Source organism: Colossoma macropomum, unplaced genomic scaffold (assembly GCF_904425465.1).
Source record: "Colossoma macropomum unplaced genomic scaffold, Colossoma_macropomum, whole genome shotgun sequence".
Classification (NCBI taxonomy): domain Eukaryota; kingdom Metazoa; phylum Chordata; class Actinopteri; order Characiformes; family Serrasalmidae; genus Colossoma; species Colossoma macropomum.
In genome coordinates, this window is record NW_023494798.1 from 10,011,577 (window position 1) to 10,037,460 (window position 25,884).

Consider the following 25,884-nt stretch of genomic DNA (forward strand, 5'->3'; position numbering starts at 1 on the left):
CTTCTGAGTAGAACCAATTGGCTTTGCAGTTCTCACCTGTATCATTAACAGCCCAAAGCTCTGGGATCTCTGGCCATTTTAACACACACCGATCAGGCATAACATTATGACCACCTCCTTGTTTCTACGCTCATTGTCCATTTTATCAGCTCCACTTACTATATAGGTGCACTTTGTAGTTCTACAGTTACAGACTGTAGTCCATCTGTTTCTCTGCATACTTTGTTAGCCCCCTTTTACCCTGTTCTTCAGTGGTCAGGACCCCCATGGACCCTCACAGAGCAGGTACTATTTGAGTGGTGGATCATTCTCAGCACTGCAGTAACACTGACATGGTGGTGGTGTGTTAGTGTGTGTTGTGCTGGTCTGAGTGGATCAGACACAGCAGTGCTGCTGGAGTTTTTAAACACTGTGTCCACTCACTGTCCGCTCTATTAGACACTCCTACCTTGTCGGTCCACCTTGTAGATGTAAAGTCAGAGAAGATAGCTCATCTGCTGCTGCACAGTTTGTGTTGGTCATCCTCTAGTCCTTCATCAGTGGTCACAGGACGCTGCCCACAGGACGCTGTTGGCTGGATATTTTAGGTTGGTGGACTATTCTCAGTCCAGCAGTAACACTGAGGTGTTTAAAAACTCCAGCAGCACTGCTGTGTCTGATCCACTTAGACCAGCACAACACACACTAACACACCACCACCACGTCAGTGTTGCTGCAGTTACTGCAAGGAAACAAGGTGGTCATAATGTTATGCCTGATCAGTGTAAATAAAATCAATACAGCCCACTCCCAAAAATCCACCCAAAGCAGTTGTAGTTTTTCCAAAGTTCCTCCCACCTTCAGGATACATCATCAGAAGGTGTTTTTCCTGCTTTTTAAACTGATAAACTGCACTCTAGGGAATACTTCTGCACTGCTGTAGAGGTGAGAAGGTATGTTTACAGAGTGATGTAGCAATGGTACATTTTTTACTAAACTTTTTAAGTGTAAATTAATGCATTTAAACTTTAATTTCTGTTTATATATTCAATGTACCTGCCAACATATTTCACACATGCATGCCCTCAACTTGGACAATCAACACCATCCAAGTTGCGCAATCAAGCAAGATAAGAATGTTGTGAAGAGTAATTTATACCTAATCTAGAAACATCTTTCTACTGCTATAAACTCAATGTGTAATCTATCTGTTGAAACACCTTTCAGACTGCATGATAATGCGCAACTTACGGCTAAAGATTTCCGTGCTGAAGAGAACAGTGCCTCAAAATTCACCTAAACAGGCCAGATGGAAGTCATATATTGTTGCTTATTGTTGATCCACTGAAACAAAAGCATTACATTGTTTGCTCACTGTGTACATCTCATATAGAGAAGTGCATAATTTCTCTACTTCATCTGCTAAGCGGGCTGACCCAGACTTTCTTTCACTGCTTATAACTGGTTTTCCACTTTTTGGCAGATTAAACTTTTCCCAACGTAGGCCAGTTAAAGTGTGTTGGATATAAATAAACTGTTTAGCCCTGATAAAATAATACATATTTAAAATGTCACACAAGACACTTTTGAGCTTTTGCTCATGCCCTTCGCTTTTAGAGTGTTTAAAATGGCTTTAAATGGTCCATTAATAGGGGTGGATGGCATTCACTGTTCAAAAGAGTCACTAATATGCTGAAAGCCACAGGAAGCATTATTCCCCACAGACGAGGAAGTATGAGAGGAGAGGTGGGGTTCAGCAGAGGAAAAGGTGTCCGGGCTGTTCTTTAACCTGTCAGTCATTAAGGGGCCCAATGGACATCTTCTGAAATGGATTTTCCATAGTTCTCATTGTGTGTGGTTTCAGAAGAAGGTTTAAAATAATAATATTAATTAAAAAACAACTAAGCATCGCACTGCTTCACCGTTTTCTTTGGAGATGGGCTAAATCAGATTGTCAAATCAGATTTTTCTTGAAAACTACAAAGCTAAAATAAAGTGTTGAAGTACGATGCTGTGACGATGCACCAGAATCCAGACGCTTGCGGATAAAAAATGTACACCAGGCTTTATTTGAGTGCGACAAAGAAGAGGTCAAAAAACATGCGTGGGTCGTAACCAGAAAGCAGTACAATATCACCGAAGTGATCATAACCAAAGCAAACAACACCAAGGGAGAGATCCGATATCGTAGTCAAAAAACCAGGCCAAAACACGTATCCAAAAACAGTCAGCAAAAGTACAAGAAGGGACAGGCAAAAATCAAAGTCAGTGAAACAAAACGTAGGTCATAACAGGTAGTGGCAAACAGATAATAGAAACGCTCAGCAAGTTCAAGAAGAAACAATACCTCGCAACGACTAAGACTAAAGCCCGGGCTTATAAACTGTACTAAGTGGGTCATATGACAATAAACACAGGTGAATGTGTTTAGTACTCCGGTGAATGTGAGCGCTGATAGGTGCGTGCACAACCCACAGTCATATGATCTCCCGAGGAGTTGTGGGCAATGGAGTCACTTCTGGACTCTGCATCAGAGGGAAGTTGCTCAGTCACATGATCTACTAAGGTATTGTGGGAAATGTAGTCTGAGTCCTCCTGAGGCGTGACAGATGCTCAAACTGCTTAAACTCTCTTTTAGTCTACAGAAAGGAATGCACAGCCAACAACATGGCTTACACACAGCTTTTAAATCAGAAAACAAAATACTACTTTAAAATGTGTTCAAAATTAGACTATTTATAAAAAAAAAACAACATATTAGACTATTAATGAAAGGAATCAGTGTAATACTTAGTTAGGTACTATTTTTCTGTATGTTACATTAGGTTACATGTGGCTACTGTGGTGGTCATGTCACTAGTCTTGCAGATTTCCGCCTATCATTTGGTGCATTTTCTCCCTTAACGTGGCCAAGAATCACTCCCTTTGACAGGAAGGGGCTGTTTGAAATGCAAAATTGCCAATCACAGACCTTTTTTTGTGTAGAGGCAGGAGATGTGATATGCACCAATGAACTGCAGTGTTACAATGGAGACAATCCCATGGGAAACATGAGTCGAGAAACGCTTACTCACTTAAGAGCAGCTAAATGCTGCTTGTAATAACTTTCCGGTCAGAAAGATAAAACCAGTTGCTCAAGGGGGCCCTGCAGCTATGATGTAGCATCACACAGGCAGCTAGCCCAGAGTCCTTAGTAGGAGGGTGGCATTGCTCAAATGGCTGGCCAATGCAGCTCAACACTACTGGTCGAGGCAGCCCCACAGCTGTAGTGCAGTGTCACTCAAGTGGAGAGTCCAAGCAGCCTTGTAGCTGCAGTGCAGTGTCACTCAAGCAGCTGGTCCAGCCAGCCTCGAAGATGCGATGTAGCATTGCTCAAGCAGCTGGTCCAGCCAGCCTCATAGTTGCTGTGTAGCGTCGCTCAAGCAGCTGGTCCAGCCAGCCTCGTAGTTGAGGTGTAGCGTTGCTCAAGCAGCTGGTCCAGCCAGCCTCGTAGTTGAGGTGTAGCATTGCTCAAGCAGCTGGTCCAGCCAGCCTCGTAGTTGCGGTGTAGCATCACTCAAGCAGCTGGTCCAGCCAGCCTCATACATGTGGTGTAGCGTCACTCAAGCAGCTGGTCCAGCCAGCCTCGTAGTTGAGGTGTAGTGTCACTCAAGCAGCTGGTCCAGCCAGCCTCGTAGTTGAGGTGTAGCGTCGCTCAAGCAGCTGGTCCAGCCAGCCTCGTAGTTGAGGTGTAGCGTCGCTCAAGCAGCTGGTCCAGCCAGCCTCGTAGTTGAGTTGTAGCATTGCTTGGGCAGCCAGCCCAAGAAGCCTCTGGCTATGGGGGAAAATCATTCTCGGCCACTATTTCAGTGGGCATGATGGCAAACTCTGCAGCCAGCAGGGAAATATCAAACCATACATACAAACCATACAAAACAAATGAAAATTGTGCCAACTTACACCAAAACACACATGCACCAAAATAAAACTCGACTGGTATATTGAAGATAAGAGTCTGGTTATAAAGCTGCATTCAAAAGGAGCAAACAGTGCAACCCTTGCAGCGAAGTTTAAACAAATCCAGGTTCTTCTCTCTGCACCTGCAGTTTGAATTGAGGCCACGTAGGTAGATTTATGGTGGTGAGAAGGTGCTCCATACGTTTGACTGGGTCAAGGCCACTGCTTTTCACCTCACAGACCGACCCAACCCACACACCTGACAAGATAAGCCAGCTATATCACCCTGCACTCCCTTATGATGACCCACAGAACATCAGAGAGAGATAGGGAGGGAGGCAAGAGGTCAAAGGTGATCTTACTGCTAGCATGCAACCTGCTCACTTACTAGCAGATGTTCTCAGTCTGTTATCTACATAAACGCATTTGAGCACACAGGCTTACGTTTGATGCATGTCTGTGTAATATCAACACCTCCTAAGGACATCATTTGAAAATGCCAGCTGTCCTTTACATTGTGTGAACATCTCAGTGGATGCAGCAGAAATAAAATAGGCCAAAATTGCTTGCTTTGAAATGTTGTTGCAATAAAAGGTGAATTCCACCATTTTTTCAAAATGTCTCCAAAATTAAATCAATAGGATGCAAACAAAGTCATTCAGAGTGTTCACAGCGGTGGTGATAGGAACCCAACATCTGAAGTATTTACCCCCCTTAAGGCTGACACAAAAACATGGCATTTTATATCATGAGGTCTCAACACTTTTGCATTTATTTGATATCCAATTTTCTAAAAAAGCTGGGGTGCTGTGCAAAATGTAAATAAACACAGAATGCAATGATATGCAAATGATCTAAACACTATATTTAACTGAAAATAGCACAAAGACAACAAATGAAATGTCGAAACTAAAAAAAATATTGTTTTACATATACCCATTTTGAATCTGATGCCAGCAACACATTTCAAAAAAGTTGGGACAGGATCATGTTTACCACTGTGCTGCATCAGCTCTTCTCTAACAACACTCTGTAAGTGTTTGGGAACTGAGGAGACCAACTGTCTGAAAGTGAGATGTTTTTCTGTTCTTCCTTGATATAGGATTTCAATATTTTTCATTTCATAATGCATGAAATGTTTTCAAGTCTGGACTGCAGCCAGGCCAGTTTAGCCATGCTGTTGGAATATATGCGGAATTAGGTTTGGCATTATAATAAATAAGCAAGTCCTTCCCTGAAAAAGACGTTGTCTGGATGGCAGCATATCTTGCTGTAATATCCTGTATATATCATTCAACATTAATGGTGCCTTCACCCAGGCCATGTGCGCTAATGTCCCCCTGTACCATCATGAATACTGGCTTTTGAAATGTGAATGCAGTGATGAATTGTTTCACAGACAGTGGTTTTCAGAAGTGTTTCTGAGTCCATGCAGTGATTTCCACTACAGAATCATGTCTGTTTTTAATGCAGTGCCGCCGGAGGGCCCAAAGATCATGGCTAAGTAGTATTGGTTTTCAGCCTTGTCTTTTGCAAACAGAGATTTCTCTGGATTCAGTGAATCTTTTAATGATATTATGTACCATAGATGATGAAATCCCTAAGTTATTTGCTACTTTACATAATTTGCAATTATTGCAATTATTTGCCATGCAGTGTGTCACAGAGTGGTGAAGCCCTCCTTATCTTTACTTCTGATAGACTCAGCCTCTCTGGGATGCTCTTTTATACCTAATCTTGTTACTGACCTGCTTCCGATTAACCTAAGTAGTTGTGAGATGTTCCACCAGGTGTTTTTTAACTTTATACGACTTTATCCGTCTTTTGTTGCTCCTGTCCCATTTTTGGAACGTGCTGTTGGCATCAAATTCAAAATGAGCAAATATTTTTCAAAAAACAATAAAATTTCTCAGTTTCAACATTTGATATGTTGTCTTTGTACTATTTTCAATTAAATACAGGGTTTAAATGATTTGCACATCATTTCATTCTGGGTTGTATTTCAGATGTTTACTTACAAACAGATGGAATTTGTTCTTTTAATTCCAATATCTGATCTAGCACTTTCTGCTGTTATCATCTCATTATCAATATTGGGTACTTCATGGAAAATAAGCTAAAATTTTCACTACTGAACTACTACCTACTGAAACATTAGGTAAGGATTTAGTTAGAGGGTCACTCAAAGCAAAAGGAGTTTTGTCTAAAGTCCAAATCAGTTAAAAGTCCAAAAATGTATTTTTAACTCTGACTCAATCAATTTGGTAGAAAGATCCCTATAAACTCTGAAAACACATGTATGGTCACTGGTCATTTTGTGAAGACATTGCGACCCCTGATTCGTATCACCACCACTGTAAAGATAAGTTTCTCTACAGTGCACTCAAACCACTCGACTGAGTTATGAAATCCTGAAAAATATACTCTCACATCCCTTAAAGTTAAGAACATTTTTCCACCTCCGATAAAGTTGTTATTTTGGAGAAGGCTTTGTTGCGACAGTGGCTGTGTTTGTGCGAGCACGTCCACAAATTGGATTCTTGACATTAATGATCTCTTTCTCTGACACCGCTTACTCACACTCAGGAGTCAGTGGTGTTGAGGTGACGACAGCTAGTGAGGAGTGATATGGTAGCTCAGGCCTGCTACTTCTGGACTGACTCCATGAAGTAACTCGCTCTATTTATCTCTCTTTCCCACTCACAAGCACACATACACACACAAAAAAGGCCCTGCCTGGTCAAAGCATACACAGATTTGCAACACCCGAGGGGCTCACACCACACACCTCTCCGCATACACACACCCACCGTGCAAAGCAAACTGTCAGAGCATGGGAGCAAGCAACAATGATGCCCTCTGAAGGACGAGACACAGATGCTGCTGATGGATAGAGGGAGAGAGCGAGAAGAAGGGAGAGAGAGAGAGATTAGGCATGTGGAGGCTTTTTGGTGAGCCATCTCAGTCTTCGAGCTCCAGAGCTGTGTAGAACGCTCTGAAAAAGTAGTGATGGCTAAATGGGGACACATGGGCAAAATTCTGCTGTAATTTTGAGTTAGTTCACACTTTTCCTCCCTATTATAATAAAAGTTCTTCTGTTAAGAGCTTTCATGAAAAATTCAAGTTGCAAAATTCTCTGCATTATTTTGGCTCTCATCGCCCACTGCTGCTCCCGTAATCCCACTGCTGCCTCATGATCTTAACAAACAAATTGGTTAGTCAGAGACTCCACCCACCCTGCCCATGGACCGTTCAGCCTTCTGCCCTCTGGCAAACATTACCGCAGTATGCGGTGCAAGACCGCCAGACTCAGCAGGAGCTTTTTCTCACAGGCCATCAGACTACTCAACTAACAATACACACCACACTGGCCTATCAGGACTGTTGAACCCCTGAACACACACAGACTGTCTGAACACTTTTTTTAGCGCTTATCACTGTTTACACTTCCCGTTACACTGTGCAATAATACTATCACTGAGAACAATGTGCAATATTTTTTTTTCTATACAACGTGCAATATTTGTATGTTTTATGTCTGTCTGTGCTGTCTAGTATGACTATGTGCAGTTGCCTTTTATGTAATATATATATGTATATTTTTGCACATCGGAGTTGGGGAAACGCAGTCTCGTTCAGCTGTGCACTGCTTGTTATATAGTCTGAATGACAATAAAGTTTATTTTGACTTCACTTTGACTTTTGTTGATTATCAGCTAATAACAAATGGAACTTGCCACAAAATGCATGCACATCCATTCTTATCACTTGTGCACATGTCTGCTATGGAGACTGTTCAGTTCCATTATCCTTTAAAAGAGTTTAGAAACATTGAGTGTGTTTACATGCACTTAATAATCCGATAACCACAGAAAAACAGATTTTGTCAGTAATCCGATCAACACGTTTACATACACTCGAGTAATCAAATAATGGGGAAACTTTTGGTCTACATGAGTCAGACAGTAATCAGATTTCTGCTTTGCAACCGGCCAATAAACTCACAGAAGAAGACGTGATGTAAATGTAATGTAAAAACTCAAACTTCATGCCGCAGCTTTGTTTTAAAACATTGGGCCGCTTTACCTGAAAATACGAACATACATCATCTAGAAGATGAAGAATATTTAACTCCTTTATTTTGTCAAGCATGTAGTTAGATTGAATGTTGCTCCAAAAGTATTTTGCTGCGTCTCGTGGCGACGCTGCTCACTTATTTCCAGTACCGCCGTCTGATCTCGTGCATGTGCAGACTGAGAAATCCGAAGGAAGTAAGAGTTCACATGCACTGAGAAATCTGATTACTGAGCTAAAGTCCAGCCCTCTTTATTGGATTACTTAATCAAAGTATGCTGTTTACATGGCCATTTGCATAATCAGATAACTGCAGAAATCCGATTATGATCAGATTAATAACTGAGCAACACATTGGTTTATCAGTCTACTCAGGCTTTAGTAGGAACTTCAAGCAGTCAACAAACAAGCACTGTGTTTGTTTTAGAAAGATAGTGAGGATTTTTTAAATTTAATGGGTAAATATTCTAAAAGTATTTGCCTAAAAATGTAAAAGGGAACTGTATTCTCAATACTGCCTTTACAAAATGCAACTGAATACATTTTTGTATGCTGAACACATTCTGTTCTGTCCCAACCTTGTTGAGCACTGTAGTCACAATCCCCTTCACTACATTGTACTTTCACTCTCTGGACACTTTATGAGGTCTACCAATCTTATGCTCTCACCGGCCACCTTATTAGGTACAACTTATGTGCAATCATTGTCCAGGTGCATTTTGTAGTTCTGCAATTACAGATTGTGGTACATCTGTTTCTTTGCATTAGGGGCATCTCACTATGAAGCCAGCCCCCCAGTTTTCTGACTGCTCAGCAAAAAAGAAAAGCCCTCCAAAGCCAATAGACAAAATGTAATTCGTCCTGCACTCATATTATGTATGATGAACCCAAACCTGCTGCTGAGTTCGTGCATCCTCATGCCTTGTTTCATCTTAAATAATGTGACTGACAAAGCTCTACTGTGATCATCACAGCAGCTGCTATCACCATGGCAAAGTGCCATTGGTCACATGCTGTCACTGTTTTATACCAACTCCACAAAAAGGCACGAAACAATGCTGTTTTTAACACCAACCTGTTAACCCTGCTTGACTGTTTCTGCAGTCTCTGGGAATTTGGATGAGCTGTGCTAGTTTCGGCCATTACTTACTGAAATATATAAGCAATACTGGGAAAAAAATACAGTACAGCCCTCAACCATTCACGAAAGACATTAAGGCCTAGCGCTGTTAAAAGTAGGCCTGTGGTTAATTTGCTTTACATGCTGTTCTATGCTTTCAGCACTTAAGGTAACTGGGCAGTAAAATGTAAGGTCAGCAATAATGCATTAAGGTAATCCCTCCCAGCCGCCCTCCCAACCTGTAACCAGCACCCCTTGAAAGGGATTTCAGGCTGTGCCACTGCTCCAAACAATTTGTACCCCTTTACCCATCAATAATCAAGACCACCCAAAGGACCACCACTGAGCAAGCATGATTTGAGTAGTAGGTCATTTTCAGAACTGCAGTGTAGAGTGCTGTTGCTGGACGTTTTAAACGGCCCAGTTTAACTGCTAGACTAAGAATAGACCACCAACCAAAAATATCCAGCCAAAAGCATCCTGTGGTCAGGAACTGACCACTGATTAAAGGCTAGAGGATGACTAACACAAACTGTGTATCAACAGATGAGTTTTCTTCTGTAACTCTAAGAATGGTCCACCCACATAATACATGCTCAGATGGTTGTCTTGTGGATCTCCTGCCCAGAGTAAGTTGATTCATATGAGTACAGGTGGAGTCATGAGTAGTAAAGTCTCATTGTTAGCTGTAGGCATTGCACTGTACAAAATAAGCCCCTACTAAGCCCCTACAGGCTCTACATGTAAGGCCTTTTGTTATAGACAAACCTTCAGCCTGAGAGTTCCACAATGTAAAGTCGCTGTTTAAAGGAAAGAAGCAAAACAACATAAAATTGGTGGCTAGTCTGTAGTTTATATTTCAAGCATGCTAGATAGTTAACTAGCATAAAAGATAATACAGCTGACGTTTTAGTAAGTTGTAAAGTAATGTGATCTTACTAAACTTACTTACTGACCTTACTGACACTTCAGCTAATTTGCTGCCAACTTCAGTTAAATTCACTATTGTATTTGCTGGCATACTTGCTAACAAACAGCTTGCAGCAGAATTTACTACATGTAGCACTTTGTTCTGTTGATCAGGTTTTTCTATAACTTGCCATACAGAAACTGATGCTACTGCGAGCTGCAGGAGAACAGCACTGCAGTAACACTGACGTGGTGGTGGTGTGTTAGTGTGTGTTGTGCTGGTCTGAGTGGATCAGACACAGCAGTGCTGCTGGAGTTTTTAAACACCTCAGCGTCACTGCTGGACTGAGAATAGTCCACCAACCAAAAATATCCAGCCAACAGTGTCCTGTGGGCAGCGTCCTGTGACCACTGATGAAGGACTAGAGGATGACCAACACAAACTGTGCAGCAGCAGATGAGCTATCGTCTCTGACTTTACATCTACAAGGTGGACTGACAAGGTAGGACTGTCTAATAGAGTGGACAGTGAGTGGACACAGTGTTTAAAAACTCCAGCAGCACTGCTGTGTCTGATCCACTCAGACCAGCGCAACACATACTAACATACCACCACCACGTCAGTGTCACTGCAGTGCTAGGAATGATCCACCACCCAAATAGTACCTGCTCTGTGAGGGTCCATGGGGGTCCTGACCACTGAAGAACAGGGTAAAAGGGGGCTAACAAAGTATGCAGAGAAACAGATGGACTACAGTCTGTAACTGTAGAACTACAAAGTGCACCTATATAGTAAGTGGAGCTGATAAAATGGACAATGAGCGTAGAAACAAGGAGGTGGTCTATTTATTATTTTCAGTAAAACGCTTCATTTCTGGACAGCCAAAATTGACCCATGCTTTTGATTCCTTTTTAATTATCTGTTTTTTTTCTTAAGCATTTGTTGCTTTACTTGTCACTTTACTACATGGGCAGTAATTACTCATAAATATGCTTAGGAATTATAATTCGACTGAATCTTAGTACGGTATGGCGGTGTGTCTGAGTGTCAAAGCACTTAATGACCAAAGGGGTAAAGCGAGGTCATTTTTATTTTGGCTGTCCAGAAATGAGGCGTTTTACTGAAAATAATCTGGTTTTTCAAAATAAAAAATGAGAACTTTTATTTTGAAAAAATCTCTCTCAGTAAAATGCCATAGTAGTCCATATTAATATCATATATAACATGTATGCTTTATAAATGTTGATTTAAGTGTTCAAGAACATGTTATAAAGCTCTTAGGTAAGGTGTTATGAATGTGTTATGTAGACAAGACACCCTTCAAGTAAAGTGTTACCAAAATATTTGTTGTCTTTTCACATACTTTCAAAAACACATACTTGTAGAAGAGTGACTTTGCAGACGGTTCCTAGAGTGCATGATCATTTTTCTGTTTATTTTAAGACATTTCACATCTTCAGACATTAGACTTTCCACAGACTGTTGCTTAAATGCAGCTGTTGACGGCATCACACTGGTAAAGAATAATTAGGAAATACCCAGAACAATTTCAGTGACCTGTAAGTCCTGCACGTAAAGGAGCAATGTGTTTGTTTTTTTTTTTCCTACTGAACTTTTCAGACAAGCAAACAGGTTTGTTGAGAATATGTAATATTATAGCGGTATTCCATGTGTTGAGGCAACTTTCACTGTTTCACAATTGGACACTGAGAAACTACCATGACTCAATGACTCACTATTCAGTTTGATACACAGATAAATGCAACCAGTTTTGAGCTACCTTCACTGTATTTGTGAGACCTTGCGATATGCATATCTGCAATATTTGTCAAGATTAAATACATCATACTTGTTTGCTATTTAAATAGATATACATATATATATATATATGTTCCTCTTAAATTAGATTTACTTTAAGACCATAGATGTTTAATTGTTTAGCAACTGTGAACTTGACTGCAACGTAAATTAACATAAAAAGTCACCATAAATAATAGCACTTATACATTCAAACAATAGCATAATAGTTTCTCAAAATTAGTGTCAGGGTTTTTAAATATTTTCTGGTGGGAAGTGCTTGTGGCCAGTCTTTTCTCTGTAATTGCACATCCTTTAGAGTATTATTTGTGTTGAGAGATATAATGGACTGATCTCTGGATGCCTTTGTTGCTTCTTTTCACGCTGAAGTCCGTCACGGCATCACCTAGCATCTCATGTCCGTCATCAACTCTGCTGGCATCTTCTGAAGTGACATGGTGGTAGCGCGAGGAAAAAGTGCGGAACAGGGACGGGAAATACGCAAGAACACTTACACAACTGTTGTAACAAGACAGAGAGCTGAGATAACGCAGAACACATCAGTGGTGGTGCAGGATGAGTGGGTAGGCAGCACAACCATTACAACGTACACAACATACAGACATCACGGGACAAGGGAATCAAAGCTGGGATCCAGAGGATTGCGGGTGTCCTTAGAATAGAGGATCTGCTGAGAGCTTGAAGATCTTGACATTTCTTTTTCACTGTCTTCTGCTCGTTCTTCCACCTTCCTTCTTGCTACTCCTTGCTATCGGCAGCCGCAGCCCTCCACTACCATGTCTTGGTAGTTTTTCAGCACCACATGTTCGTCCTGGTCAAGATAGAGCAGCGCGATGGGGCTGAGGGCTGTGGGCACGCAGCAGGCCCGTGGCACGGCTCCATTGACGGAGTTTAGCAGCGTCTGCACCATGGCGTGGCTGGACGAGTTCATGTGGTCGGCCAGAGGGAAGCGACACTCACCCAGGCAGAAGAAGGCATCATAGCCTGTCGGCGCCACGATCCACTTGTTCCACCCAACTTCTTTGAAGTCCACGTAGAGCGGGTGGCGACGACACCTTGCGCGAGACAGGCGCTTGAGTTTAGCTGCCCGCCCACTGCCGTTCCGCTTCACCCGCCTCTCCGTCCACCCGGCACGCCAGCCTGCCTCTAATCCCTGACCCCTGCCATTTCTAACCCTGCTCCCTCCCCTCCTGCCCCTGGGGGTCCTCTTTCCAAAGGGTACGAGTGGTTCACTGCGCCCGTCATGGCTGTAAGTGACCAGAAGGGGTCTCTGTCGCATCCAGCTGTGCTCATCCTGGCCTGCAGACCTGCGCACTCTCAGATGTCCCTCTCCGTCTACATTCTCCATGGGACGGCTGCTGTTGTCTGGGGTCACCTCCAAGATGAAGGACACATTCCCTGACCATTCAGACAGCTTCTGGAACAGTTCCCCCACCAGAGGGAAGACCTCCCAAGAGGTCTTGGGGTCTCTAGTTAGCTGTCTTGAATGGAGTAACTTGGGATTTGAGTCAGCCTCGCCATCAGAGAGATAGAGGCTGATGGTGTGAGCTTTGGAATTATGGCCACGCAAGAAACGTAGCTCTGCCGAGACCACATTCTCATAGGATGGGACAGAGGACAGGTTGAAGGCCATGTGGATCCTGCCACTCTTCCTTTCATGGTCAGGGAGGTCTGGAGACGCTGTGATGGTGAGAGGAGAAAACGAGAGAGAAAGGAGAAAAAGAAATAGTTTCACATTTGAGTCACTTACTGAGTTTGCGGTCTTGGTACTTGGTTAGATTACATGTTCCTTTCCATGGGGTTTCTGTCTGGTTGCCCCGGGTAATGGCATAATGGTGTAACTAAATCATAATTACACATCATTTTCTGGGAGCACTTTTCAAATCTGCTCCAAGATCTCTAAACCAAAGCCAAGACTGAAACAGCAAACAGTTGGTGCATTGACTTAACAGAATCAGAACAGGTTTTTCATTGGATATACTGGCAGCAAAGGAGGTTTAATCGACTTCTACACATTGCTCTGCTCTGTTAGCGGTGAGCTCAATTCCTACAGCAGCCAAAACAATCAGACCTCTTTGTGGCCAAACTGCTCTTACCTGCATGGTGGAAGCTGCGGACAGTGTTGGCTCCTTGGACGTGCTTGGTAGGGTAGCTGAAGTCTGGATCTTGTATTAGATGGTACTGTTCTGTGTGGAAGCGGTAGAGGTCCAAGAGATACTGGGGTACTACTGCCCCTGAGCGTGGGTTGGGATGGGACTGTAGGCCCAGCCGTGTCAGCAGGAGGTTCTGGATGGCCTGGGCCAAGCTGGGCTCCAGAGGAGTGACCACGTTCCCATCAGAATGACTGGAACTCCCCTGGCGACCCGACAAAGCTTGAGGTAGCAGCAGGGTCATCAGAACCAGTAGGCTAGCAGGGAACATTGTGGACCTAGAATGGGTGAAGGAGAACATGTAATTTAGCAGGATCTTATTTTTTAATCAACATTCTCCTCCTCCTGATCTCTTTCTTGTACTATACAGAGAGATTTACGGCTGTATTTGTCTTGCTGTAAAAAGACATTGTGCTGTGTTTTTATTGCTAATTTATTGGTGTTTGTTGTAAGTGACAGTAACTGCAGAAACAGCAGCGCAAGGGAAAAGAACTAGCAGAGCAGAGGATACGGCTGTACTGTTTGATTTAGGACTTCACTTGTGTCCTGTTAGACCAATTCATTAAGCCCCAGCCTCGCTCGTTGATTTAAATGACAAATGAGAATAACCTGCAGTGTCGATCATCAACATAATGAGTAGCGTGTTACAGATCTTCATTCTGGTGAAACATTTAAAGGGTGTAACTTCACTGCATCATGTCAGTGTTTGGCAAAAGACTTAAAGTTTGGTCTTATACTCTATGTAGGCCTGGTTTGGCCATCAGCATGCAATGTGCAGACTGATTCAGAAATGATTTCAAAATGATTGATTTTACTTGTAAATCTTTACAGAACAATTCAGTAAAATGTAAATGGTTTAAATGAGCATTTAAACCATTGAGTAATTGAAATAAATAATTTCACAAGGTCTCAGTGTGAACCTCCTCCAGCTGTATGGACAACATCAACGCCATAGTCAAATTCATCCCATACTGGATTGAGCATGTCGGGTGTCGCTGCACTCGTGGCGCTTTCAGTGAGATTTCGGAGATCATCCAGTGTTGTTAGGAGTGGCACATAAACAGAATCCCTAACGTACCCTCACAAAAAAGTCACACGGCGTGAGATCTGGTGATGCTGGTGAACTTTTTCTTGGAACTGTTGGTACCAGCGACGAACACTCTGAGCTGTTGGAGGTTCACTGCCAGACTGATAGAAACTCTGTGGCCCCCTCTTTCAATTGGATTGTGATTGGTTCCTAAGCGCCTCACAGCTGTAAAAACATGCCCCTTTGAAATCAGATGAATCTTTTTGAATCACCCTGTGGAGTTATCTTGATCTCCGACCGAGTTTCAGATTTTAGCTCCAATCTATATCTTACATATGAACTTATTGCAAAGGAGCAAGTCTGTTGTGGTGACAGACGAAACACGAAGGTATGTTTGAGACATCATTCGCTCTATTAAGCGAAGATTGGCAAAAGCAGAGAGAGTTTCCTTTGATCTACATCTCCGTTGTTTGAACTGACCACTTTAGTACACTTAAGGTCTGGAGCGGAGGCTTGATCAAACCACATTTTCCTGTTTGATTTGTAGAAATCAAATAATGTTTGCCTTGGCATTAACATATGGACTCCACATTCACATCCAGAAACCTCTCATACTATCATGGCAGTGTCAATCTGTGAGGAGATAGGGCGCAATAGAACTTAGAACCTGGAAACACTGCACACAATGATTGATATCCTTTGGTGCTAATCTTATCTGTAAGTGCTGAAAGAGTGAACTGTAGAGCTAACAGGAGGTTGCGAGGAACACCACAGCATTGGCTTGTGGTCTGGCCTAATTTGAGAGCACATGGAACAGTAATTGATGGGTTACACCAAGTTGGAAAGTTGTAATGTTACTGCAGGGCAGATTTATACGCATTGGAGTGGAATGAAGAGGAGATTGGTAATATCATATGATGAATTAAGGACCTTCTTGTACTTCTCTTTGATTTTTACTGCAGTCGTTTCAGAATGTCGGGCCAGAGCACTCAGATACATCGCTTTTGTGTTTTGGGAATCTCTAGAATAAGGGTTTCCTTTTTGTCTTGGGGGGTGCAAAGTGCAACTTCTGTGGTGGACCGAGTCCCAAAACAGCATAAATAAAGAAGGTACACATAATTACATAATTTGCTGATCGAAGTGAAAATAGATTAACATACCCTTCTACAGGGAACACATTTCTGCACTGTTCATTGGCTGAATTTAGCATATTAGGTGACATCAAACATAAAATGTGGCTTGTGCAAAAGTTATGGCACATTTTATATTTTACATTTTTTTCACTCAATCTGTTAAATACAGCAAAACAATACAAACTGTGCACTTAAATGTGCAGACAAATGTTCAAATGTCAACTTTGGCTACTATAGAGGGCATCTTAACTTATTTTCACATCAACAAAATCAACAAAACATTTGAATTGACTGGAAGTGTTTAATAAGATTTTTCCCCCAAATTTACTTGTATTCAAATCCACCCACTAATTAGGACTCAATCACACGATACCACCACAGCTAGGAGGGCGAAGGCAAACATAAGCTTCCTCTGAGACCTGTGAAGCTCCACCTTATCTTTTTCAAACTGCCACTCACGCAACGTCACTGGACAGCCAAACATGGAGGAAAGCACCAACCGCCACATCTGTTATGTCAACTAACAGACGCCTGCGCTGACTAGCATCACGCTGAGTAATGGGGGAGACGGGGGGGCCATCCTACCCACCCAGAGAGTGAGGCCTCTAGGACTCCCGGCCACAGACGGCTGTAGCATCACCAGGGATGGAACTCGCGATCTTCTGATGATACGGCCAACACTTAGACGGCTACGCCACTCGGGAGTCCTTAATAAGAATTTAATAAGATATGAAGAATAAAAAGAGACATAGCACTAAAAAGGTTATTGTCTCATTTGGTGAAAGGGTGGGCCTTGGGTAGCCTTCTGGGGGGCTGAATCAAACATCCTCATGGATGAACTTTGAGCCACCCTGCTCTAGAAAAAGAACAGATCACACTGGTTTGGGCCACCAGTTATCATTCTGAAATGACATAAAGCCAGTTCCAGAGTTAGACTGCTGGTGTTGGTTGGAGATTGTTGGGTCAGCGTGCTTTGGCCTCTAGTTATTCTACTCCTGAAAAAGATAGATATCAGGACTGTTGAACTCCTGAACACACAGAGACTGTCTGAACATTTTTCTGTCTTCTATATAAAAATGCAGCTATTTTTTTTTCTGTGCAATATTTTCAGTGTTCTCATCACTTGAGCACTTTATCACTGCTCGCCAGGGTCAAGTTTACACTTCCCGTTACACTGTGCAATAATACTATCACTGAGAACAATGTGCAATATTTTATGTCTGTCTTGGCTGTCTAGTATGTCTACGTGGAGTTGCCTTTTATTTTATATTTATGTATATTTTTGCACATCGAAGCTGGAGAAACGCAGTCTTGTTCAGCTGTGCACTGCTTGTTGTTTATTCTGAATGACCATAAAGTTCACTTTGACTTTGACTCATCCATCCCCACTCTTTCAACTTGCGACAGTCCCTCAGTGACAAATCAGGACCAGACAATTCACCACGCCTGTAGTAAAACAGATTAAGTGCCCCCTTCTCATCCCATTGTATTGCTCCACAAACAGCAGGACTTTATTGAGGCGGGTTTCCACAGACGTGACCCCTCGAATAGCACACCTTCACCTAATTGAAACCCGAGGCGCCGAGCCTAATTTGGCAGCTGTGGCTGCTTTCACCTTTTTCACCACCGCTGTGTGTGTTTATGTTTGGCGAGTGTCACAGTGTCACAGTGTGATTAGGTTCGCCCCACGTAGCCACTTCCTCCGAGGGGAGAAGAGTAATCAGGGGTAAGAGGGAGGAGGAGGGGGGGGCGGAAGAAAGCGTTTATTAGATTCCAGTCTGACCCTGGAACAGACGGCGGAATGACCCCAGCAGACGCAGGGGAGCTTGGCTCGTGCCGTCGCTACGGTCATGTGACCTGATGGTCTCGGAGTTGGAAACGTTGAGCATGAAGGATTTGCTGTTTTCTCTCTCTCTCTGTTCCCCTTTCTTTGCACCTTATCTCTCTGCTTCCTGTTACCATTTTCCTCGGACTGAAATTGATATATCATTGTTCGAAAGGCCACCGTTGCCAGTTACACACAAAAGAAATGGTCAGATTTTTAAAAAATGAGGCATGAAGCTTTTGTAGCACTTCATAAAGTCAGGACTACATTGTTGGCACTACAGTTGGTTACATTGTAGGTCACTCCTGTTTTTCTCTGGTTTTGCTACAGTTCTGTCCTGAAAACATACAAAGTTGTTTGTGTTCTCTTCTTTGTGAGGTATTTCCATTGACTTCAACACACTTTGGAGCTACTTGGCTGAATAATGCTCTGCCTACACCTAAGCAGGGCTGGACAGTAACAATGTACATATCGCTGATGTCGGAAGAAAACCTCACATCTGCAAAATGGTAACTTTACAGGAGACGGAAAAAACCTCCTTTATTTTAATGGAAGTCAATGGAACCAGACTTTTTTCCAAGTCATTTTGTACCATTTCTTTTGGTTCATTCATCATGAAATTTACATACAGTGTAAAGAGCAACAGGTACTTTCAAATTATGTCAAAAACTGAAAAATGACAAAAATGGAGATTAAAAAGGAGGTTTTCTTTCAACAGCAGCGATATACTTAAAGATGCACTACGTAAGATTTATTTGTTAAAATTGAAAGAAGTAGCATTACTGAGTCAGAAGAAAACATACAGTGTCTGTCACCTTGTAAAGCCTAAAATAATCCCTTTAAAAGTTAGATGTGTCCGATTGGATTTCACAGGAATTTTTTCAGACCACATCATACATCTTTACGTACTACTGTCACACGCACAGACTCAAAAAGGTCTGAGGAAGTTTAGGTCTCAAAAGCAAAACACTGTACTGATGTAGATATGATGACAATAGTAGATGGTAGATGATACACTTACATCCTCGGAGAACATGTCCTTCCCCAAGTTTTGGCTCTGAGTTCTTATTTAATAATTCTTGAGCACATTGCATGCAATTACACATTTCCACCAGAGGGGTCTCCAAATCTCACCCAGTGTACTTTAAGTACCTTTTTCAAATGATCTGTACCTCAATTAAGTGTTCTGTGAGACTTTCCCTGTCCCCTCCACTGTATTTCACACTAAAATATTCTACTTTTTACTCTGCAAGATACCAAAAGAATAAAATGCACTTTCACACATAATTCAATCTGAACATAGCACACCTTTCACTTTCTACCAAATGTCCAGTCACAGCTTAGCAGCTCTAACTAGACCTGTAACTAGTTTGGAGGGGGAGTGAAATTTTACCCAAGGGGAGAAACGTTGGGCTATTAGAAAATGTTGCTATACTTTATTTTCAAGCACATTTAAAGCAAGTACATTTTTTACTTTAACTCAAATAAAAATATAAAAACAGAACTTACATTTTAACTTTTATTTTGACAAGGATACCTCACTCACTCATGTGCTGGACTTGTATACTCTGTCCACCACTGCACACAACCTAACTCAATCCAAGGGTTAAATACATGGACACTCATGCTTTATGTGCTGATATGTTTATGTAGATTAGTTTAGTGCTCTGCAAGGCTACAGGCCTGAGGTATGTATGTATTATGCAGGACTGGGGCCCACAGGGGATTGTGCTGATTTATCCTCCGCCACTGTCTTCATGTTACGCTCTGTCCCTCCGTCCCTCCACTCTCTCTTCCTGTTGTTCTTCCCTTCTTTCTTTCCCTAGACTACGTCTCCCTCACTCACTCTCCTTTTCCCATTCTCTCACTTTCTCTTAAAACAACACATGCTAAAGCCACAGAAACTCGGACTGAAAAATGCATTGTGTGCCCGAATGCAAGTGCACACAGACTCACACACACACACACACACACACACACACACACACACACGCACACACACTCACTCACACACATACACGTTTGTTTTTATACAGTGACATAACCCATATGTAATACATAAGTAAGCACATATATGTAGCAATTACGTGTTATATGTATGTAAGTAATTATGCGTAATAATATATATGTTTTATATATGTAGGTTGCTTTTTCTGTAAAGCTGCCATTTTGGAGATACATGTTTTTTGAGGCAGCAATGACTGATATGCCTCATAAATATGGAGCATCTATGGAATAATAGCATGTGCCATCTGTATTAACCCCTTAAATCCCAGGCTTATTACGTTATTATGAAGTCTTTTTATTCAGTAACTACAGGGACTTCAATGCAAGCTTATTGAGCTATTCTTAGGCTATAGATGTGTATAATAAATCTTTGGGCCGGTTGGTGGACCCTTGCCATTTAAAGGCTTAACTGATAGTGTTAGTCCTGTGTGTTTCTAGTTTTCATGACATTTATGTCCTGAAAATGTCCAAAAACAAACCCACACAAGCACACTTTTTGTGTAGGCAGGCGCACGAAAACGTGCAGATGGAGACGCAGACAGAGGGAAACCTGTGGCTCCGCTCTCATGCATTAAGGAGATGAAATCATTAGAATAATACACCAGGTAGCCTGCAGGGTGGTTTTATTGGAGTGTATTAGCACACTGCTATAATTTATTCCAGCTGGGCCGATTAAAGGCTAATGATACAGGCCTGCCTGCCTCCTGCATGGCCTACAGCATTGGCCACCCTACGTAAATGCGTCTCACAGAGACAGATATATATAGCTAGACATACCACAGACAGACACAGCATAAAACTGGCTTTGAACACTCATTGTTCCAGACAGATGCACAGAGATAGATGACAGACAGACAGAAACACAGACACACACCCTGTGGTGCTTGCCAAGGTTCGGCTCAGAGTAGACTAAAGGGGTCCCGAAGGACGAGTGGAGTAGAGCAGACAAGACATTGCCTCAGAGAAGCATAACATTTTCTCAACACGATAGCGAGGCTCTAACAGTTGAACGGAACAGCACACTTCTGATAATACTCTACAGGCCGGTTTCCTGGACGTGGATTAAGCCTAGTCTTGGACTAAATCTCAATGTTTCACTTGGAAATACAGTATCTTAACTCTGCTAACATTGTTAAAACTATGCCATAAACATATAGGTGTCATATGTGGTCATGTGCTGTCATGAGATTTTGTCAAATAGCATAACAGTGTCATCATTGCTGTTCACTGTCATTACATACGTCACAGTGTTTGATGTCATGACGGCTAACCAGAGTGGCATTAGCAGTCATAACATCAAACAATGTGACATATGACAGTTAAAGGTAATGGTATTATGACATGTTTACATTACTTGACATAATCAGTCATGACAACCCAAAATATGACAGAATAAAATCTGTCATGACAAGTTTTAAGTAAAGCTTTAAAGAAAAGCCTTCGTAGCCCAGATTGAGGGTTTGATCTGTGCCTGTGAAGCCCTTAACATTATTTTGCCCACTATCAATCACTGCCATGTCAAACACTGTCAGAGATTTTGTCCTGACAGGGCTGATATATAGTTATATTACAGTGAGCTACAGCACACTATGAGGTCTCATAGACACATACCATGATATACTACTAACCAGTGTCGTGTTAATCCACTATGAGATTACATAATCATTGCACAGTTTCTACACATACATTCTGTCCAGTATCCAAACACTATTTGGGATGCAAACAAGTGTCCCTCCCATCTATTTCTCTCTGCCCTGTGCTGCCTGCCCCTCTGCACAGCCTGGCGGACAGTGAGGAAATCATGACAGTTAAGAAGTATGTGCTGGGAAAAGGAAGGCTCGCAGAGAGCACTTGTGGAAATGTCAATGTTCTGCAACTTCACTGGTCAGTCTCGATGGTCCAAGTGTCATGTTAACTCAAACGGAGTTTGAGTTTGGTCAGTGCGTGTGAGTTTTTCACACACAGACAAAGAGCTGTGAGGAATGTTGAGGAAACAGCAGTGACACGAGTAACATGATGCTGTGTAAACAGTAAGACATGAATGTCAACATGCTAGGAGAAGCCTATGATGCATGATCATATATATATGTATATATATATATATATATATATATATATATATATATATATATATATATATATATATATATATATATTTATTTATTTTTTTCAGTTTTTGACATAATTTGAAAACGACTGTTGTCCTTTACATTGTATGTAAATTAAATGAAGAATGGACCAAAAAAATGATACAAAATGACTTGGAAAAAATTCTGGTTCCAATGACTTACATTAAAAGTAAAGTAGGTTTTTTCCTTCTCCTGTAAAGTTACCCTTTTGGAGATACAAGGTTTTTTTTCCGACAGCAGCGAAATGATGTGCAAATCATGTAAACCATATTTGTAAAGGAAAATACTACAAAGACAACAGATCAAAAGTTGAAACTGGGAAATTTGATTGTTTTTTTGAAAAATATTTGCCCATTTTGAATTTGATGCCGACAACATGCTTCAAAAAAGTTGGGACAGGGGCCTGTTTACCACTGTGTTTCATCACCTCTTCTTTAACAACACTCTAAGCGTTTGGGAACTGAGGAGACACTGCTGTAGTTTTGAAAGTGAAATATTTTCTCATTCTTGTTTGATACAGGATTTCAGCTGCTCATCAGTTCAGGGTCACCTTTGTCATACTTTTCATTTCATAATGCGCCAAATGTTATCAGTGGTGACAGGTCTGGACTGCGGGCAGGTCATTTTAGCACCCAGACTCTTTTAATAAGAAGTAATGCTGTTGAAATACATGCAGAATGTGGTTTGACATCGTCTTGCTGAAATAATCAAGGCCTTCCCTGAAAAAGATGTTGTCTGGATGGCAGCATACCTTGTCAAAACATGTATTTATCATTCAGCATTAATAGTCCATTTTAAATGAGCTCGGGCCCAGAGAAGGTGGAAGCATTTCTGGATCCTGTTTATGTACAGTTTCATCTTTTTGTTTTAGGGTTTTAATTAGCATTACTGTTTTCACACACAGTGCTTTTCAGAAGTGTTTCTGAGCCCATGCCTCTCCGGGATGCTTTTATATACCCAATCATGTTACTGACCTGTTGCTAATCAACTTTTTTGGAACGTGCTGTTGGCATCAAATTAAAAATGGGCATATATTTTTCAAAAAACAATAAAATTTCTCAGTTTCAACATCTGATCTGTTGTCTTTGCACTATTTTCAATGAAATATAGGGTTTAAATGATTTGCACATCATTGCATTTTGTTTTTATTTACATTTTGCACAGCGTCCCAACTTTTTTGGAAATGGGGTTGTACTTTCACCGCACAGATTCAGCCAAAGAAGTACATTATTTTCTTTATACACTACATCTGCCATTCAAACGCGATTGGAACGTTTATGCACCGTGAATTAGTTGAGCTAGTGCTTGTGTGTAACAATACATGATACGCAATAGTCACCTATACAAGGTCAACCCTCTTCTACTCAGCGAATGATGTGGAAACATGTCGGCTCATCCAGGTAACGAGAACAGAAATATTGCTTCTAACTCCAGATATAATAGTCAGCCTAGCTGTTCTGCTTTAGACTTCTCGGTCATGTGTGTGTGGCAAGTTAAGGCACTCGCATTTCGTAAAGAAAAATAGTAAACAATGGTTGCTAGGCTAAACCCTGAGATGTAACTATAGTAACGTAGAACAAGCAGGTGTACAGTGTCAACGTTTAACATTTACGGCTCTACATAATGAAGAAGCTATAAACAACTAGGAAACTGTAGATGTAACCAGAACGATGAAGAGAGCTGTGGATGACTCTAAATTGACTTAGAAAGCTGTATAACATCAAGACTGAATTAATATGTTAACATTCAGCACATCTCATGTTTCAAAAGTGGTGATCAAAGGCGCATAAGCTAAGAAAATGTACTGTAAATAGGTCAATACAGCACTTATTATAATTTATTTAGTATTATTTAGCATTTAATGACTTACTGTTTACAAAATACTTGAGTACGCTGTTTTAAAATGTAACATGGAAAATGATTCCAAACTGCTGTGTTTATAAATGTATATATACACATAGATATGCAATTATAAGTATATTTGTTGCTAATTACCATATATACAGTAGTTAAAATGGTATCACAGTGATAGAGGCAACATATACTGGACCTAAATCTTATAAAATATGTCACCTCAATACATTTAGGTCCAGTTTCACAGACCCGGATTAAGCCTAAAATAGGTCTCTGTGGATTTTTACGTAACGTTTTAGTCCATTCATGCCATGAGGAATGAAAACGTCCTGCTAGGAAAGTTGCATGTATGCATATGTTTGCATCTATATGTGTATGTGCACTACTCACGTCCAGGTGTGTTGAGAGGTGTGCAGAGTCCATGGTTTGTCCTTGAGCTCCAGCGTTACGGACCCTCGTGTCTTGCGATCTCCTGAAAAGCCGGTTTCCTCTCTTTCTATCACTCTCTCTCTCTCTCAGTCTCCCACTAACTCTCTCTGTCTTGGTGGTCGCCGGGCAGCGACAGGCTTGACTCCATGCTGCGGGGCCGAGCGAGGGAGTGAGGGATGGAGTGAGGGAGGGACGAGCGACCCTCTGTGCTCACGCGCTCATCCTGCTGTCAGCTTCAGATAAGCGCTCGCTTAAAAAATATCCACCGGCTTCCCTCTGGCCCCTGGACCTCTGCTCCGCTCTCACCTCCTCCACCCTGTCCCGACTCGTCCCGTCCCGTCCCAGCCACCGCTGGCGCTACCTCTCCGGCACCACTGGTAGCTCGGATGAAAAGAGAGAAAGATGTGGTGAGGAAGAGAAGTGGGAGTTTTGAAGTATCAAAGCTGGCCGGCAAAAAATTCCCCCGTCCAGTCTGATCCCTGGCTTTGGAGCTGCCTGTCTCCTTTTCCTCTCTCTCGCTCTGTCTCTCCTTTTCCTCTCTCTCTCGCTCTGTCTCTCCTTCTCTTTTTCACTCTCCTCCCCTTTTTCCTCTCTCTCTCTCTCTCTCTCTCTCTCGCTCACTCTCTCTCACACTATGTCCAGCTGGTAAACTCAGTTAAACTCTAATTGACTTTCCTGTCTATTTGGATCCTCCCTGATAGTGATGTCACCGAAAGAGGCCCCCCTCCTCTTCACCCTTGGACACAAACACTCACATATAGACACACACACACACACACAGATAAGGTCAGGGCTGAGTTGGATACGCAGCAGGTCAGATCGCTGCTCACTACTTTGCACTTCAGTCTCAGTTGTAACTTGTTACTATTGTTGGAGACAGGAAAAAACAGTGAAGAAAGTGTGGTGCACTGTGGGCCAGCAAAACACTACAAAATGATGTTTTGGCAAGAATAAGCATCTTAAATGCAAGAAATATAGGTAAAACAGTAGCAATTTACAGATAAGTAATAAGTGTGTAATGATATGGTAATTGCATGGTAACAAGTAGGACTAACCTAAACATTACATGAGAGTTGTTGCTACAAAATAATGGTATTAATTATGGCAGTAATTGGTTTGTAATAATGTGATAAAGTTGTACTGAGCGTAAAAATCACAATAATTGTCGAGTTGTTATTAAACAAAAAGTGAATAATTGTTACAGGAGCAAGTCAGTAATAAACAGCTAAAATAATGTTAACAAGTTGTACTCATCTAAAAATTACTTGCTAATTTTCTAACTAAATAATAAGTTAGTAATTCTGGTTCTAACTAGTTAGCAGTAAAATAGAAAAATAAGACTATCACATTCTAATTACCCGTTAATAAAATGTTACTTTTCTAATTGATATAAAGTAATTATTAGTAGTTATAATAGTAAAAGAGTGATATAATTCACCAGTCATTTCAATGTAGTTTTTACATTTGTAAGAATAAGGTGTTCAGTTCTTACA

At 41.6% G+C, this 25,884-nt stretch overlaps 1 protein-coding gene across 1 annotated transcript; it reads right to left on the reverse strand.

The window, feature by feature from the left end:
* Positions 1-11,440: 11,440 nt before the first annotated feature.
* bmp16 (bone morphogenetic protein 16) lies at positions 11,441-25,081 on the reverse strand. Its single transcript, XM_036585591.1, has 3 exons — positions 24,353-25,081; positions 13,934-14,265; positions 11,441-13,517 (listed from the first exon to the last, which is right to left on the reverse strand). Exons 2-3 carry the CDS (start codon positions 14,256-14,258, stop codon positions 12,586-12,588), a joined length of 1,257 nt encoding a protein of 418 aa, XP_036441484.1. The 5' UTR covers positions 14,259-14,265; positions 24,353-25,081; the 3' UTR covers positions 11,441-12,585.
* Between the last annotated feature and the right edge of the window lie 803 nt (positions 25,082-25,884).

What these genes read in the sequence shown, in the direction of transcription:
- bmp16 (XM_036585591.1), bottom strand. Translation starts at nt 14,258, where the DNA reads ATGTTCCCTGCTAGCCTACTGGTTCTGATGACCCTGCTGCTACCTCAA. An exon ending in CCGCAGCTTCCACCATGCAG is followed by an intron (nt 13,518 to 13,933) that starts GTAAGAGCAGTT and finishes TCACCATCACAG; the next exon opens with CGTCTCCAGACCTCCCTGAC.